We start from the raw sequence: 16106 nt of genomic DNA, 5'->3' as shown, positions 1-16106 counted from the left end.
CTGCTTCGAGTAGTTCTCAGGGAGGGAAGTGAGAGACCATGGTTGACATGTGCACAGGGCAGTGGGCGGCCGCACTGTCTCGAGGTCAAGTGGAAGTCGTGGTTCAGGAAGAAAGGAAGTGAGGGGTCAAGGCTGCAGTTGTGCAAAGGGTCATGTCTTCAGAGATGCTGTAAACAGGAAACAGAGCCAAACCCAGAGGCTGGGGAGAGCAAGGAGTGTCTGGGAGCGAACAGCCAGGAGAGGACAAGTGGTCTAGTGTGGAGGCAGAGGCGGTTTCTGGGGCAGGCGAGTGCTCCCGTGATGCACAGTCTGCCCAGGATGTGCGGTTGGGGCTGTGAGGACTATAGGAAGGTTTGTCCCTAGATGTCTGCTTTTCTGCCACATCCTGGAGTGTGGTCCAAATTTGGACTGCACTGACAGTGGACCATAAAGCAGGAGGCTTCAGGGGTGCCTGGGGGGCTCAGTTGGTTAGGCAACTGACTCTTGGTTTCAGCTCAGGCACTGATCTCAGGTCATGAGATTGAACCCTGCCTCAGGCTCTGTGCTCGGCATGGAGTCTGCTTGAGATCTCTCTCCTTCTCTCTCTGCCCCTCAGGTGTGTGTGCTCGCTCTCTCTCTCTTTCTCTCTTTCTAAAATAAATAAATCTTTAAGGGAAAAAAAAAAAGGAATGACGCTTTCATTTTGGTTTGCTTCTTCCAAAGATTTCCACCAGCACGGGGGGCTTCCTGAAAGACTGAATTTATCCTACAGTTTCTCTGCTCAGCAGCTTGTCTCTTCCATTAGCCCACATGGGTTCATGTCCAGGGTCCTGAACCTGACATATGATAGTGACTTCCACCTACCAAACAGGTAAAAAGACCCAGGAATCGTAAATATATTTCTTCTCACTCTTTACAACAAGCAAGGGAGGTTGTGGTGTTTAGTTTTAAGAAGTCAAAACACTAAAGTTCCTAGAAGTTATGATGTTTCTCCAAAGTTAGTGACCAAGTGGCAGAACAAGCATTTGAACCCAGGTCTGCTCCCTTCCAAAGTGGGGAGCTCTTTCTCCTGAGACTGCTGCTACAGTGCCCTCTGGAATCCAAGCCTGGGCCATAGCTCGCAGCCACCTGCCCTGTGCTCTCTGGGAGGGACAAGCCTTTGGCCCAGGCCTGCCATGCCTCTTATATAGGTTTTGATCCCTTATAGGGCCAGCTAACATTCATAGTCAAAACCTAATCCTCACTCTAGAGAGTGAGTTTAAGCAATTTACTTGAAAAAAAAAAAAATCCTTAGGGAGTCAAACAAAAAAAGATACAGAGGAATATGAAGGAAAAACAAAACAAAACAAAACAAAAACCTTGACTCATAAGCCCAGGATCTAGAAAATGCTTGTGGACATCTAAAGTAATAATAACAATGTTATAATAATAATTAATAATAATAATACTAGTATGGATAGATTCAAGGTGTGGAGGAATGTTCCAAATTAAAATGAACTTAGGGGAGGGCACATCTGGTTCCCTCTGCACCCCCAGATAGCTGAGTGACCCCAGATTGTGAGTGCTGGCCCCCTAGGTGGCTGGTCAAAGGACAACTTGCTTAAATTACATCGAAGGCTACAACCAATCCAAAAGTTATTTGAATTTGTGTCAAAGAGTCCTTTTCTAACAATAGGAAGTACACCTTAGATTAAGGTGTTCCTGGTTGTTAGAAGTCTTGGGAGGAGTCCGGATCCTCGGGGGCACTGTCCCTTTCCTGCCCTGAATGCTGATCTCTGCCCTTACTCCCCACAGGGATTCCTGCCGGCCTTTAGTAGCTGCCCTCATCTGCTTGGCTCTTGAAGGTCAGGCTCTCCCCTGCTTATCTGTTAGTTCACACCACTGATGTTCCTGTGTTCTTTGTCACTGTGTCTTATCTCCTCAGACTGTGTTCAAGATTGTGCCGTAGCTTCTCCCCCATCCAGACGCCCAGCATAGAGTCCACAGAGCTGAGTCCTGCCCGAACACTGGCTTAGTGATACCTAGTGAGCTACGACTGACAGAACCTGAGAAAGGTATATAAATACATTTTCAGAAGTTCTCATGACAGTTCCTTGTCCCTAGAGATAACTGGTACAGATGACGGAAATGTCTGATTCCTCCGAGTCTTTCTCGCAGATCCATAAAAGGATGGCTGAATGAGACCTCTCGGGAGGGGGAGTAGGGATCTTCCCTGGTCTTTCCTGAGCATTTCCTGTATATGCCAGGTCCTCACAGCATCCCCAGGGGACGGGCTCATCAGCCCCATCACAACACGAGTGCACCAAGGCCAGTAATGGGCACAGAGCTGCCCGTACTGGTTCTGGGTGCCCTCTTTGTCTCAGAGCAGAGAGCTCCTTTTCTTCCTACCGTGGGGCTGCCAGTCTCTGTCCAGGGAAAGATGTTAGCGTATCTTCTCTTCCGTTTTGATAGCTGCTCTCTTTGACCCGTGTGAAATGGCACCTCCCTTCGAAACTCAAACTTCATCCTCCTCATGAAGCTATTTTAACGATTCTACCCAGACTTCCTTGCAACTTTACCACGTACCTAGAGCGCTGATTTCTCACATCGACCACATCCTGCCTTATATCATCAGTTAGCTTTTTATGTGGCGAATTGAATCTGAAGACCCGAAGGCGGGAAATTGTGTCTCCTACATCTCTGAGTCTTTCTAAGATGCTAGAATCATTTTGTGTCCCTTCCGGTCATTGGTTGGTGTTTTGATTTGTTTTTTCTTCCTGTGTTATATCTTTGTTGTAACGTACACCTGCCTTTGCTGTAAGTAGAAAACTGGACAAGACAAATCCCGATGCCAGGCCTTGCCAACTAGCAGGGAAAGCAGGTGTCTCTTGCTATCTTTTGCTTTCTGTCCCCCAGTTCAAAAGCGGGGTTGGACAGAGAAGGGCACCCATTGTCTAAGTCCATTTGAACCCTGAGAGCTGGGTGGCTGGAGGTCCCTCTCAGCATTCAGATGGCCCTGGACTGTGTCTGAGATTTTAGCAAACCTGACTCTGTTCTGAGTTTGGGGAGCAAGGAACATGCTTACTGATTGCAGGAGCACACTGGCCCTCACTAGCTTCAGTCAGGCTCCAGGAGTTCAGGGTGAGAACGTGCCTGCCTAGAGGCAAGCATGTGTCCGTTCACTTAACCAGCAGGTACGGAGAGGCCACTGTGGATCAAGTGCTGAGCTACCACCTGGAGGCCCACACCTGCCCTGCCTTCCCCAAGCAGCAAGCGGTGGGAATCGTGTGATAAATATGAACATGCTGTCAGGAGGCAGGCTGTGGGCAGGTTGGGAGGTTTGGGGAGGATGGGGAAGTGAAGGGGCCTTTTATTCGTGTGTAGGGAGAGTCTGCTAGACACCAGGCCCTGTAAGGCGCACCTGGCCCATGCACGTGAGCAAGTCTGCTCTAAGGCCCTTGCCGGCCTCCAGCTCACATGTTAGGAAACCTGCGCGTGTGTATGGAGGTGGAGGTGTCATGTTGACTCTCGAGGGTGAGGTGACACCTGGTAGCATGGCTGGAAGCCCGTGAGGAAAGGTGCCTTCCGCTTGGAGGGCCGTGAGCGTGAGGAGGGGGCTTCACCCACTGCTCCCCCGGGGTTGGTTCAACACCGAGACCGGAGAGCAGCTTCATCGTGCCAGACTATTTCAGCAGAAGCTTCCTCTCCGTGCTTGCGAAGGTTTTGGTCTCCTGGGCCAGGTGCTTGGTCAGCGGGAGAGGACTTACTCAGTGCCCAGAGGAAGGAGGGACGGATGGACGGATGGGCGGATGGAGGGCTGGGGTGGGTCATCTGCCATGCCGGCTGTGTGGGAAAGGGGTCCCCCTAGATCCAAGTCAGGAACCCCTGGTTACAACCCAGGGGGCCCAAATGCGTTGTCTAGAACGATGGGCCCCTTCCCAGGGATCTCGCTGCAGCCGGAAGAGATCCCCACCTCGGTTCTGCCGGTGAGTTCGCACAAGGGGGTCTGACGGCCCGCGCTTCTCTCATTTCAGACTGCTCTGCCATGACCACGGCGCGGTACCGGCCCACGTGGGACCTGGCCCTCGACCCGCTGGTGTCGTGCAAGCTGTGTCTCGGGGAGTATCCAGTGGAGCAGATGACGACCATCGCCCAGTGCCAGTGCATCTTCTGCACTCTGGTTGGTCCCTTGGGGAGAAAACAGTGGTTAAAACACTTCCAGGAGGAGCCTTTGCGTTTGTTTTTCATGACCTTGGACCCCACCTTTGCCAGGGACAGAGTCTCTCATGCAGTTCCTGGAAGAATGCGCCTTGGAATCCGTCAGGCACCCCAGTAGATTTCCATCCCAGGAGCTCGCGATGCAAAAGTTAGAGGTTAAACAGAGTTGTAGAAGCTGGAAATGCAGCTGAGGAAAGCTGATCATGACGTGTGCTTTCCTTTCCAGAAAGAAAAAGCTTTACCACACCTCATTTTAAATTTAATGATTGCATCCTTGAGATTATAACTCAAGGTGCTAAACTAGTGAGTGCACACAGAGGACACCGTGTAGGATACTGGCTACTCCCCTCAGTTTGCTCCGCGCCATGCTCCCGAGGATGCTGAAATCGCATTTAAATTTCCCTGTGCCTTAGCCAGCATTATTTGGGGCCTAATGATCTGCTCTTAGTGACCACAGGGACCCAGGGACCTCTCTCCCTCAGGCCTCACTCATACCCAGCCTGTCGCCCCTCAGAAAGGGAAAGTGAGGATATGGGCTTTATTTTCAGTTCATCTTCTTGAATTCTACTTGATTTCTCTTCCCATTCAAGGAATAAAAAAGAAAGTCCAGAAAAAAAAAAATGTTTTCTTCCAACTATAAAAAACCCCAAAAAGTTGCTTCTGAATTTAACCGTGTTATAAATGGACCATCTGGGTGGCCTGCCGGTGTGTTTTTCAAATGTCTAGGTGAAAATCTGTCACCAGACAGCCTTCCCTACCCTTCTGCGGGAGCCGCGGCCTCCCTCCCCGCCCCTGTTGCGTAGACCTGACTTCATGTCTCCTGATGTCCCTGGGACGTGGGCACAAGGGACGGCGCGTCTCTTTCGGAGATAGCGAGACGGGGCTTTGCTGACCTTCACGTGTCCACCTTCTGACGCTGCCTTCCTGGGGGGCGGGATTCCATACCCCTTAAACCCTTGTCCACCAGGACTCACCGCTGCTCGTCACTAAAAGTTCGCTAGACCACACCACGGGGGGGTCTGCCTCGGTGCTGATCTGCGAGAAATGCAGCTCCTTAAAGCCTCAGGAAAGTCACTTCAGCCTGGAGGGCAGGAAATTGCTTTGGACGTTTTCCTGAGACGGGAAAGGTTGGGAGGGAGAGGGGAGCGGGGGAGGCAGAGCTGGGGACCCCCAGCCCCTGCGCACCGGCAGTGGGACTCGGCTCATTTCTAGAGGAAGAGCTGGCGAGGGGGAGCAGTCAGGACCTAGTCAAGGTTTCCTTTCCGTAGGTTGCCTCCCTCTTGCCTGAGGGAGAGTCTTCTGTGGGCTCCAGGGGTGGAGTTAGTCCTACCTGTCCGGTGCCGGTGGGCGACCTTGCTGGTTCTCCGTCACCGGCTCTTCCCCTCCCCCACCTTTCCTCTTTCTCGGTTGTTGTTTGGGTTTTCTATTCCTAGAGAATTGTCGTGAAAACCTTAAGCAACTCCAAGTCACACCAAGTGCTTAATGTGAGGGGCCGACGTTGAAGGAGGGGAGAGAGCGCGGTCCCCACGAAGAGGGGCGTCTGCAGTTCTGAGACAGAGCAGGACAGTGGAGATTTTTTTTTTTTTTTTCTCACAACCAGGTATTAAACATGAAAATGTTGAAAAAACAGTTGCACTTGTTTTTGCAGCAAGAACAGAGGAAGCACCGGTGTGTCGTCAGACTGAGAGTGGGGGAGGTGCCCGCGCCCCATGTCTTCCCTGTGTGGGGGCCTCAAGTCACCCCAGCCCACCGCCACAGGCCGCAGCCAGAGGCGTCGTAACTGCCCCTTTCCTTGGGGACAGACAGGAGAAGGGGGGAAAGAGAAAAGAGAGAAAATTGTCTGGAAGGCAGGAAGCCCTCTTCTAATGACTGGACGATTATTGTTAGGTTCTGAGGGACGCTGACCTCAAGCAGGGAGGGGCCCAAGGGGAATCCAGGACGGGGAGGTCAGGCATCTCTGCCTTGAAATGCAGGCGCTGTTTCTGACCTCGACGGCCTCTGAGGCCTCCTCTGTATGTTGGGTCCCCCAGTAGTTAACGGTGGGGGAAGCTGAGACATGCGGTTTGTAGTCAAGTGCTCTTTCCACGATGGCCACGCCGTGGCTCCTGAGGTGGGCGGTGCCATACATTTTCACTGGAAAATGTACCCACGGTCCAGCCCCTAAGCTTACTGCCCCCTGGGTGGCTCTGGCCTGGTAGGGCAGCTGACGACCCAAGGCTGGCTCAGAGGGGCCACTTTAGAACCCGGTGGAAACCTTTCCTAGCAAAACCCTCCCAATTCAGCCCCCTACACCATGACAGTCCCACTTCTGCTTGCGTGTCCACGTGGCTCTATCCGCTCACACTTTCTCCGATAGCTAGCTCAGATGACCCTCTGTAGTTCGGGCCCTTTGGGGTGGAAATGCCACCAATGTACTTGGGTCCCTGCCTTTATCCGACTCCGAGCTCCTGTTCCTATTCCCTCCCCCATCCTCAGTTCCTGCCCGCAACTGCTCCGAACTACTGGACGCTTCCAGCTCCTCTTACTGTATCTGGTTCCTTCTGCCACACTGTGTTGTAACATCCCCTTACCGATATCCCCCACTAGAGGAGCAGGAATTTTTTCATTGTTCCCTAAGCCTTGGCACACAGTGACGCTCAAAAAAGTGTCTGTCACTGGGATGGTCGGTGCTTGAGTTCTCAACAGCTTGTGTTGCATGAGGAAGATGCTACTCTTACTTTTCTTTCTTTCACGATCGCAACTGCTCTCCCTCTGCCTCTCCCTCTAATCTGAGCCGTGTCTAGGAAATCCTAGTGTCTTAGGTTAAGAGGAAGCCAGCTGGGGCTCACCACATGGTAAGAGGGAATGCCGGCGGGCTGGTGTTCAAAGTGTCCTTCAGCTCAGGTTCATTCAGATGAAGTCTCCAGGGGAGACTAACTATATCAAGTGGTTAAAGCAGGCCTCTCTGTCAGTGTAGATGACCCACGAGTGGGTCATCTGTTCTGCACGTTGGCTCCGGGGACTCTGAGTGCCCTAGGCCTCTGTGGGGCACAGCTCCCCAGCTTCTGCTCTCTGGGCTGGGACCCGGTGCTATAGAGGGCCTCGTCCTAGTCTTGGGTCTCATGATGGGGAAGGGCATACCTTGTGGTCCGGGACTGAGAATGGACCAGCGGCCTGGGACTTCCCGCCGCCAAGATGGCAGCCGTATGGACACGTAGCTCAGCAAGGCCTTTCTGTGTCCCTGTGCAGACCTGCTCCCTGATGTGCATGGTCTCGAGCCATCACCCAGGCCCTCGGATTCTCTGCCCCACTGCTCACAGGCACGCCACAGTCATTGTTGTCTTTATCCCTGGCTTCTAGGTTCCCTCCAACTCTGCCTTGTGGGTAGAACAGGAGGGGTACCTTTTGTTAATCGCCGCTGACATTCCACATTCATCTCACTTGTCATGAAATCCTGTGAAGTGGGCAGAATTCCCCCGTCTCATGAAGAGACAGAGCAGCTCAGAGACATGAAATGTCCCGCTCCAGAATGCTCTCTGGTTGCCTCCCTCACTTGGCGCTTGTGTCCTGATCTGAAGCGTGTCTACTAGCTGCCCCTAAGAAAACTCTGACCCCTGGCCTCTGTTCTGCTGGGAAGCTACACACAGGCCTGGGGGCTGCCCTGGCGTCATTTGTGGGCCACTCCAGGTCAGGGGCAGGAGCTGTCCTCCATACACCCCTGGGTCTTGGCACCTTCCAACCGAGGAAGGACACGCAGGGTCTTTCTCTCTCCCTGTTATGTGCGCCTGACCCTTCATCCCAAAGCCCCCCTCCCTGTTCTCACCGAGGAGACCCATCCAAGTCTCTTGCAGTTAGGGCCCTGGACCCCTGCCCCGTCGTGGGCAAGATCCCCGGATGGAGATCCTTAGCAGTGCCTCCGCCCCTTCTTGTCCACAAGCAAGCACGTCGTCGGTTTCTCCGTTTGCTGGAATAGTCCTCAGCTCTGTGGACAGTCGAGACAGCCTAGGGCACTGAGGGGAAGTGAGTGGAGCCTCCCTCTACAGAAGGAACCCTCAGGTGTCCCGATTCTGAGCAGCCGTGCGCGGACTCATGTTGTCCTCCACTTGGGCCTCAGAGTCACGTATCTGTGTCGCCTTCTGTCCGCACACACACAGAGACCCCACAGAGCCGCACACAGAAATGCACTGACTCTCCCATCAGCACGAGTCCCCCCAAGACTTCTCTGCCTTCCATAGTGTTGGCTCCTAGACTTTGGGTGCAGAGCAAATCGGTATTTGTTGACTGTGTGACATGACGGCTTCTCCGTGCTTCTGCCTCTAAGATCTGTGTTAGCACCCTCCCACCACAATGCCTCTGACTTGCCTTCCGCTGGGAGGTCTTTGCAGTGACGGTGAGTTTTGCTTCAAGACTCATCTTTGCTGCTCTGTGACTTCGGTTTTTCACATCAGCTGATTGCAAGCCTTGTCTGCATTTGCTGCTTACAGGTGTGGTGGGGTGGGGGGTTGTGCTTGCCTCCTCCCCCCGCCGCCCTGCAGAGGAGGCTGCCTCCCACAACCCACAGAGGAGGCTATGCCCCCCCCCCCACAGAGGAGGCTGTGTTTCCCACACCCTCGGGAGGACCATGGGCCCCCACAGAGGAGGCTGTGCCCCCCACTCCAGGGAGGGGCTTATGCCCCCTGCAGAGGAGGCTGTGTCCCCCACCCCAGGAAGGGGCTTGTGCCCCCTGCAGAGGAGGGGTTCACACTCTCTCCGGGATCTCCTCTTACCCCTGCCCCAGCCAGCGAGTGCAGCCCCTGCCCCAGGAGAAGGGGGTCCAGGATTCCCTGGTCTCTGTGCAGGAGCAGACCAGCTTCAACTCCAGGCTCTTCGCTCCGTGTAGAGCAGTGGTGCCAAGGCCTCTGAGTCCCCAGAAAAGCCCCCAAGTTGTCAGAGCGGGACTGAGTCCTCTTCAGACCATCCTGTGTCTCCCTCAGCCTCACCCTGCGCCCAGATCTCCCTCAGCCTCACCCTGCGCCCCGCTCTGGTCCCGCCTCATCAGAGCCTGCCGGTTACTGGCCGCAGCCGGGTTCTCAGAACAGTCCTCCTGCGCTCCGTCAGCGGGGCCGGGGACCCCCTGCAGGTCTCCATGGGGGACGCCTCATTTTAATGGTCGATTTTTCTAGTGCCTGCTGGCTCCAGGCCAGGCAGTGGGATGTGTCCAGCTCCCCCGATGAGCTGCCGTCACTGTTACTTCCTGAAGCCAGGGCGGCACACTGCCCTGACGGGGACAGTTGGCCTGAGCCGCTTACCTGGTCTCCTCGCCCCACTCACGTTTACCCCACCCCTCTGAGGCTGAGTTCTTGAATGCAGACTCTACTGGGGTAAATCCACTCCAGCCACACTGGGAGGAGTCCCCACCACCTCCCACCCGAAGCCCCCCACTGCTGCATGTGGCCTGGACCCCCTCCTGCCTCTCCGGTACCAGCTGCGGTGTGGGGCACACCTGTGGTCAAGCCAGCCCTCCTGGGGTCGCTGTGCTTCGTGTGGGCCTGACGTGGGAGTAAGCACCCTGTGCTCTGCCTTCCTTGAACGAGCCCCCGTCCAGCCCTGTCCTCATGTAACCCATAGCTGGCTCGTCTCTCTCTTTGCTTTGACTGTGCTGAAGGAAGCCCCCCTCAAGAGTTGCCGCCTCTGGTACGGTTCTGGCACACCCTCTCTCAAAAGCAGGTCCTGCCTGCTGAACCGATCTAGAAACCCCAAACAGGTGACAAACACACCTATGGACTTCCAACTCGGTGCTCTTCAAAGAGAGTGTTTCACGCCAGGTCTGGGGCTCCCCGTCCTTACTGGGCATCTGTAATCACAAGCCTGCAGAGGAGTGTGCATTCCCTGGGTCCTGACCTGTGTGCACGGCCCACCGTGCTCTGATATTCGGGGCAGCCGTAGCCATAGGGGCTGCCGTGCTGACACCCACGGAAGGCGCACAGTGCCTGCCTGGGCATGTGACCGTGGCCACCTTGGGTTGGCCTCGTGGTTGGAACAGGCTTGGTGGTGGTGGACAGCTTCACTCCTCCCACAGCACGTGGCATGGGGCCCCGGGAGGTGTGGTCCCTCATGCACAGCTGGGAGCTGGGTAGGCTGGGAGTCAGACCCAGGGCTGTGCTTCCCGGGCCCCTGTTCTTCAGATGGTGTCTGCTGGGGACCCACGACTGGGGTCTCACTGCAATCTCTTGTCCTGCCTGTTCATAAGGAGTGGATCCCCCAGGATTGTAAACTACTCCGGCTCCTTGAAGCACAGTTTCTGAGCGGTTTTCTCCTGCTCTCTGGGTCTGCAGCAGCCCGCAGACCCTCCAGTGAGAAAACAGCGCAGAGACTTGCTGTAGCTCAGGCAAGGCCGCTGGGTCTCTGTGGCCCACTTCTCCTTGGCAGGAAACTGAAACAAATCTGCAGTGCCGTCTCCTCTTGGAACTGGGTTCCAAGAGTTGGAAGACAAAATGGAAAATGAAATGCCCGGAACATTCTGCGGCTCTTGACGCTCCCCCTCCTCCCTTCTGCCCTTTGTGCAGCAGATGCCCCCTTTCCTGGGATGCTCTTGTCCCTCTGGCCAGTGTGTGCCCTCTGGGAAGCCTTCCTGACCACCCCCTGGGGGGCCCTACTCCCCATTAGGGTGTTGGGAACACGGCACCATCCCGACCTGCAGGAGCGTCTCTCCCCGCAGTGGCGGTGGGGGGGCTTGGTGTCATAGCCTCCGAGCCTCAGGGACGTGTACAGATGCATTGCAGGGTGACTGGGACTTCTCCAGCTTAAAGTACATACAACAGGGGTGCCTGAGTGGCTCAGTCCGTTAATGGTCTGACTCGATTTCAGCTCAGGTCTTGATCTCAGGGCGTGAGATCAAGCCCTGCATTGGGCTCCATGCTGGGTGTGGAACCTACTCAAAAAAAAAAAAAAAAAAGTACCTACAATTCTATGTCCTACTAAAAAAAAAAAAAGTAAGAGGGAGCTGGAAGTTCATACTAAATGATTGCCCATGAAAGAGTGCTTCACTGAGGAAGAAGGCAGAAATTAAAAACTAAAACAAAAAACACCCCCCCCCCCCTTTGGAGTCAGACACAAGTGAGCCCTGGCTCCAGCACTTATGGAGTGTATCTTTGGGTCCATTCATCACTTCCCCGAGTCTTTGTTTTCTCATCTGTAAGCTGGGAGCCCTGAGGCCTTGCCGGATTCTTGCCGCAGGGAGGCCGCTGGATCCCCGAGAGCACCGCAGCAGGAAACCCATCCATTGGCCTTTGCACTGTGTCTCTATTCTTTTTTTATTATTTTTTTAAGTTTTTATTTATTTATTTGACACAGAGAGAGAGATCACAAGCAGGCAGAGAGGCAGGCAGAGAGAGAGAGAGAGGAGGAAGCAGGCTCCCTGCTGAGCAGAGAGCCCGATGTGGGGCTCGATCTCAGAGCCCTGAGATCATGACCTGAGCCGAAGGCAGAGGCTTAACCCACTGAGCCACCCAGGCACCCCTGTGTCTCTATTCTGAGAGAAGTTCCTCGGCCCATTCTTTCGTCCTCCTTTTGAGACCTCTTCTTGCGATTAGATGGAGAAACGAGGCTCGCAGTCATGATGGCTTCACATCTGGAAGGAGACTAGGCTGGTGTTCCGGGGAGGGCCGGCCAGACGCTTGGATCCGCATGTCTTCTTACAGAGTAAACACACGGGAGCTCCCAGAACGCAGTCGCTGTGCGCGCCGTGCGGAGGCTCCCAGGGATCCAGCGGACGTGACGCGCTCACTGTTGGGCTGCAGGCCCATTCTGAGCAGTGATGTTCAGGGGCGTTGAGAGGCCCTCGTGCAGTTTCCCATGGGCGTTAGGTGGTGTGCTTCTCGGGGAGCCCAGAGGGTGCTGTGGTGCACGGCCCTGCACAGTGCTGGGAGAGTTGAGGGCATTGGACCATTCTCCAGAGAGAGTTGAGGGCATTGGACCATTCTCCAGAGATCCCAGATAGGCAAACTGATGAGAAAAAGTAAAATCATCATCTTGTGGCTAAGGTTCCTGTAGATTTTTATGCGTCTGACTCTAGGAATCCTACCATGCAGACAGACACACTAGAGGCGCCAACAGTCGCTAAGGTCATGGAAGTTGTGCTGGGTGCTTTTACCTTCTTCCTTAGAATCGCGGAAGCCCAGCAAGTTGGCCATCCCTGTTTTATGGTCGAGGGAGCTGTGGCCTGAACTCATTAGGGAGGCCGTCTGTGGCCTCTGCCTACAGCAGTTCCATGAGTCTGTCTAGCTCCAAAGCCTGTGGTCTTCCTCCCTCCTCACAGTCACCCAGCCATCCCTGGTACATTCCAGGTCGCTCCCGACTGGAAACACAGCCTAGTCACAAGGATCGCAGGCCACCGCTCCATAGCGTGGCTGTCTCCCCGAGGCAGCTGCCGTGGCGCTCACAGCCAGAGTGGGAGTGGGGGCCAGGCCTGCCTGCGGCTCTGTGGGAAAGCCCCCTCCTCTGCTGCCCGGCCTCCTCCTGGTGTGGGTTTTGATGGCATACCTTTGAGACCACAAACCCAGGCCTCTGGGAGCTCTCCATAACCATCGCCCTGGTGAGATGCCAGAGGTCTGGGCATTATGGAAGTTCATGGAGCCTCTGCACTCACGGGCAGCCCGGGCAGGGCTGAGGAGAGCAAGCTGACCTTGGGCTGGGCTCTGGGCAGCCGTCTTGCTGCTGACGCACGAAGCCGTGCATTCTGTGGGAAATGGCTCTTTTTGAGGATTGCCAAAACGGCTGCCTCGTGTCTCCGGTGGAATAAATATTCTGATGTGCCAGAAGGGTGAAACTTACCCATTTAGATCAAATTATTATACATACATACACTGTTTTTTTAAATACATTTTATTTATTTATTTGAGAGAGAGCATGAGAGAGCACAAGCAGGGGAAGCAGCACAGGGAGAGGGAGAAGCAGGCTCCCTGCCCAGGACCCGGAGATCACGGCCCGAGCCAAAGGCAGACACTTAACTGAGCCATCCAGGTGCTCTGAATCATGATAACGTTTAATTGTGTTACTGTGACAGTGGTGTCGGCATCATGAACCCCAAATACTGGACTGGGCTGTGATTGAAGTTGACGTGGGGAGGCTGTTGAGATGGGTGCCGCTGGTTCCTCTTCCCGTAGCGGCCCCAGTGAAGTGCTCTTCCAGTTCTCCTGTGAACCTTTAGCCTCTCTTGCTGCTTTCGGTGGCGAGCCTCCCCGGGGAGGCCGCATCCTTCTTCTAACCGTGCTCTTCCGGGGAGCGAGGGCTTCCCAGGCTCATAGACAGGCCGGGAGCACATGGGCACCGTGTATGGCTTCCTCCTCTTCTGTAGAACTCTGCGGTGTCTCCCCCATATCTGTCTGGCTGCGACTTTCAGCAGTCCTTCAGTGGGTGCAGTGGGAGTCAGTGACTGCTGGGGAAGTGGGGTTCGGGGGTGAGGGTCGGCATCTATGTAACTTATGTTGGGGGGGGGGGTGTGCCGGGGCATTTCCGAGTCGAGCCAGGCCGGGCTTGACGCAGGGCTTTCTGCCCTTGCTGTCGGGGTCCGCTAACAGGCCCCTTCTGTGGGGACTCAGTGTTCACACCCGAAAGGTGAAACCGTCCTCCCCTTCTTGTAAGAATGATCTAAGGGGTGCAGGAAAGAGCGGAGTAGGAAGAGCTGGGTGCAGAGCCTGAGGTCTGATTCCGACCTTCCTCTCTGCTTCTCTTCCTGCCGTGAGACCCGCCAGCGTGGTGCTGGCCAAGGTTGTGTGTGCGGATCCACCTGCCGCCTTCGTTCTGTGGCCTGGACTGGGGGAGGCACCCCGTAAATATTTGTCCAGTGATCAGAACCTCCAATTTGGCGGTCGCTGTGAGCCGCACGGTGAAGACAGGGAGCCGCGGCGGGGCGGCACGCCGGGTTAAGCGTCAATGGGTCTTGGCCCTGAAGGAGGTCAAAATGTTGAAAGACGCTTCTCTGTTCTTTTTCTTTTCAGTGCCTGAAACAGTACGTCGAGCTCTTGATCAAGGAAGGACTAGAAACCGCAATCAGCTGCCCCGATGCCGCCTGCCCTAAACAGGGCCGTCTGCGGGAGGACGAGGCACGAGCGCCTGAGCAGACGGGGTTTCGCACGTGGGCCGGGTGCCCTGCTGCACGGGGGGCCCTGGGCTCTGCGCAGGCGGCCGGGCTCTGCTCCAGCGCACAGCCACTAAAGGTCTTGTTTGTGTTCTTTCCTTCTTAGATTGAGTGCATGGTTGCCGCCGAAATTATGCAAAGATACAAAAAGCTGCAGTTTGAAAGAGGTAGGTGCCCGGCGTGGTCGGGGCCATGGTTCCTGGGGCGGAGAGCGGGGGCGGTTCGGGGGGCGGCGCGTTCGGTGGATAGCCTTGCGCCTGGTTTGGCCATATTGGAAGGAAAGCGTCGATGTAAGTTAGATTCCTGAAATGTCTGCGCCATTTTGAGTTCTCTGCAGAGCTCCCAGGTGGAAAGTCTTTGTTGGGGTTCTGCGTGGTAATGAGAAGGAATCCTACAACACACCTTGTTAGGGAGATTTGGGTGCAGGGGGTGGTTTAAACAGATCTGACCCTCATGGGGCATGATTATTCCTCAGCCAGGTTAGGGCTAAGAGTACCGGGACTAAATTCCTAGATGCTGAAGAATTTAAAAGTTCCAAAGGTGCAGAAGGAAGTTGGGAGGCCACCATAGGTGGAAATGTGGCAACCAGCATCTTGACAGAGAGTGTAGTCTGTCCCTTTGCCCTGGGGCCGGCCCCGAGTCCCTTGTCTCCATAAGTATTCTGATGGCCCTGCCAGCTTGCTCCCTTCTGTAAACATGGCTCCTGCAGAGGCTGACTGACCTGCCCAGACTTCCAGCTCTCATGTGTCGTAGGGTGCAGTGTGGACCAGATCTGTATCCTGCACACCCACTTGGCAGGAGCCAGGCCTTGCCACAGACCTCAGGGTTTCCCAGGAGCACCGTGTGGCACGTGCAGAGTGGAGATGACATCATTTCCACGGTGGCCTTGCCAAGCATTGAAATGTGTTGGATGTCCAGGACTGGCCTTTGGCTTGGCTCACTGCAGTGTGCCAATGTCATAAAATGATGTTCTAAAGAGTCTGTGCCTTCCGTTTGGCTTCATTCTCATGTGTCCTGGACCTTAGGCACACCAGAAAAGCAGCAGAGTAACAGACACGTTTAGATGATGCTTCTCATGCACGATTTTACCATGCATCCAACTCTGACCTTTTCAGCTCAGACTGTAATTGTTCAAGGGTGCTCTCCCCTCTTCCTGCTCTGTACAGAGAGCGCCTCCTCTGCATCAGATGCGCATTACTGGGAGGCAGTCCTGGGCTGCGTGTTTACAGGAAAACACTCGAGATGGGAAGAAAGCAGAGTGGAGCAGAGGAAAGGGTCAAGTGATGGCTAGCTTAGCCAAGTGTGGAGAGGTCTTTCTTTCTTTGAGAAATGTTAAAGGTAGTTGCATTGCCTCTTGGGGCTTACTTCTGGGGGGAAAAAAAAAAGGCAGTGGGAGGCCAAGTTAATTTTTTTTTTTTTTAATCAAACAGGATTCTGATGGCATTGAAATTGTTTTCAAGAGCTTGTTTATTTAAATGGCATATATCATTTCATTTGGGTTTATAGTTAAATGTAACACCATGTGATATAGAAGTCAGCGTGTGGAGCTATGCAATTGATTAATTTGGATTTCTGAAACTTTCAGTCTTGTCTGAAAATATTTTCCAGAGAGAATCTTGACAGAAACTGGTAGTTCTTTGGGTTTTAAGAAAATTAACTTTCTCTGACCTTGAATTTCATGTAAAAATGCAGCTGGGTAAACTTTCCTACCTAATAATTTCAACTTTGTACTTTCAAATACTTTGTAATTTCAAGTGCTTTGGATAAGCCAAGGATTTTTTTTTTTTTTTAACCTTGCATAAAAAGGAAGCCAAGTTGACTTATGTTAACAAAA

The 16106-nt window shown here is 54.1% G+C and overlaps 1 protein-coding gene across 3 annotated transcripts in view; it reads left to right on the top strand.

Annotated features, from left to right (window-relative positions):
* Nucleotides 1-16106, top strand: part of RNF144A (ring finger protein 144A) — a 105460-nt gene that overhangs the window by 68453 nt on the left and 20901 nt on the right. For all 3 annotated transcript variants that reach the window (XM_032353405.1, XM_032353404.1, XM_032353403.1), the window contains 3 exons: nt 3993-4138; nt 14133-14237; nt 14379-14439. In XM_032353405.1, coding sequence (XP_032209296.1) covers nt 4004-4138; nt 14133-14237; nt 14379-14439 — 301 coding nt within the window. In that variant the 5' untranslated portion in view covers nt 3993-4003. The remainder of the gene's footprint in view (nt 1-3992; nt 4139-14132; nt 14238-14378; nt 14440-16106) is intronic.

This window comes from Mustela erminea, chromosome 7 (genome assembly GCF_009829155.1).
Source record: "Mustela erminea isolate mMusErm1 chromosome 7, mMusErm1.Pri, whole genome shotgun sequence".
NCBI classification, from domain to species: domain Eukaryota; kingdom Metazoa; phylum Chordata; class Mammalia; order Carnivora; family Mustelidae; genus Mustela; species Mustela erminea.
This window is presented reverse-complemented; position numbering and strand designations above follow the sequence as displayed.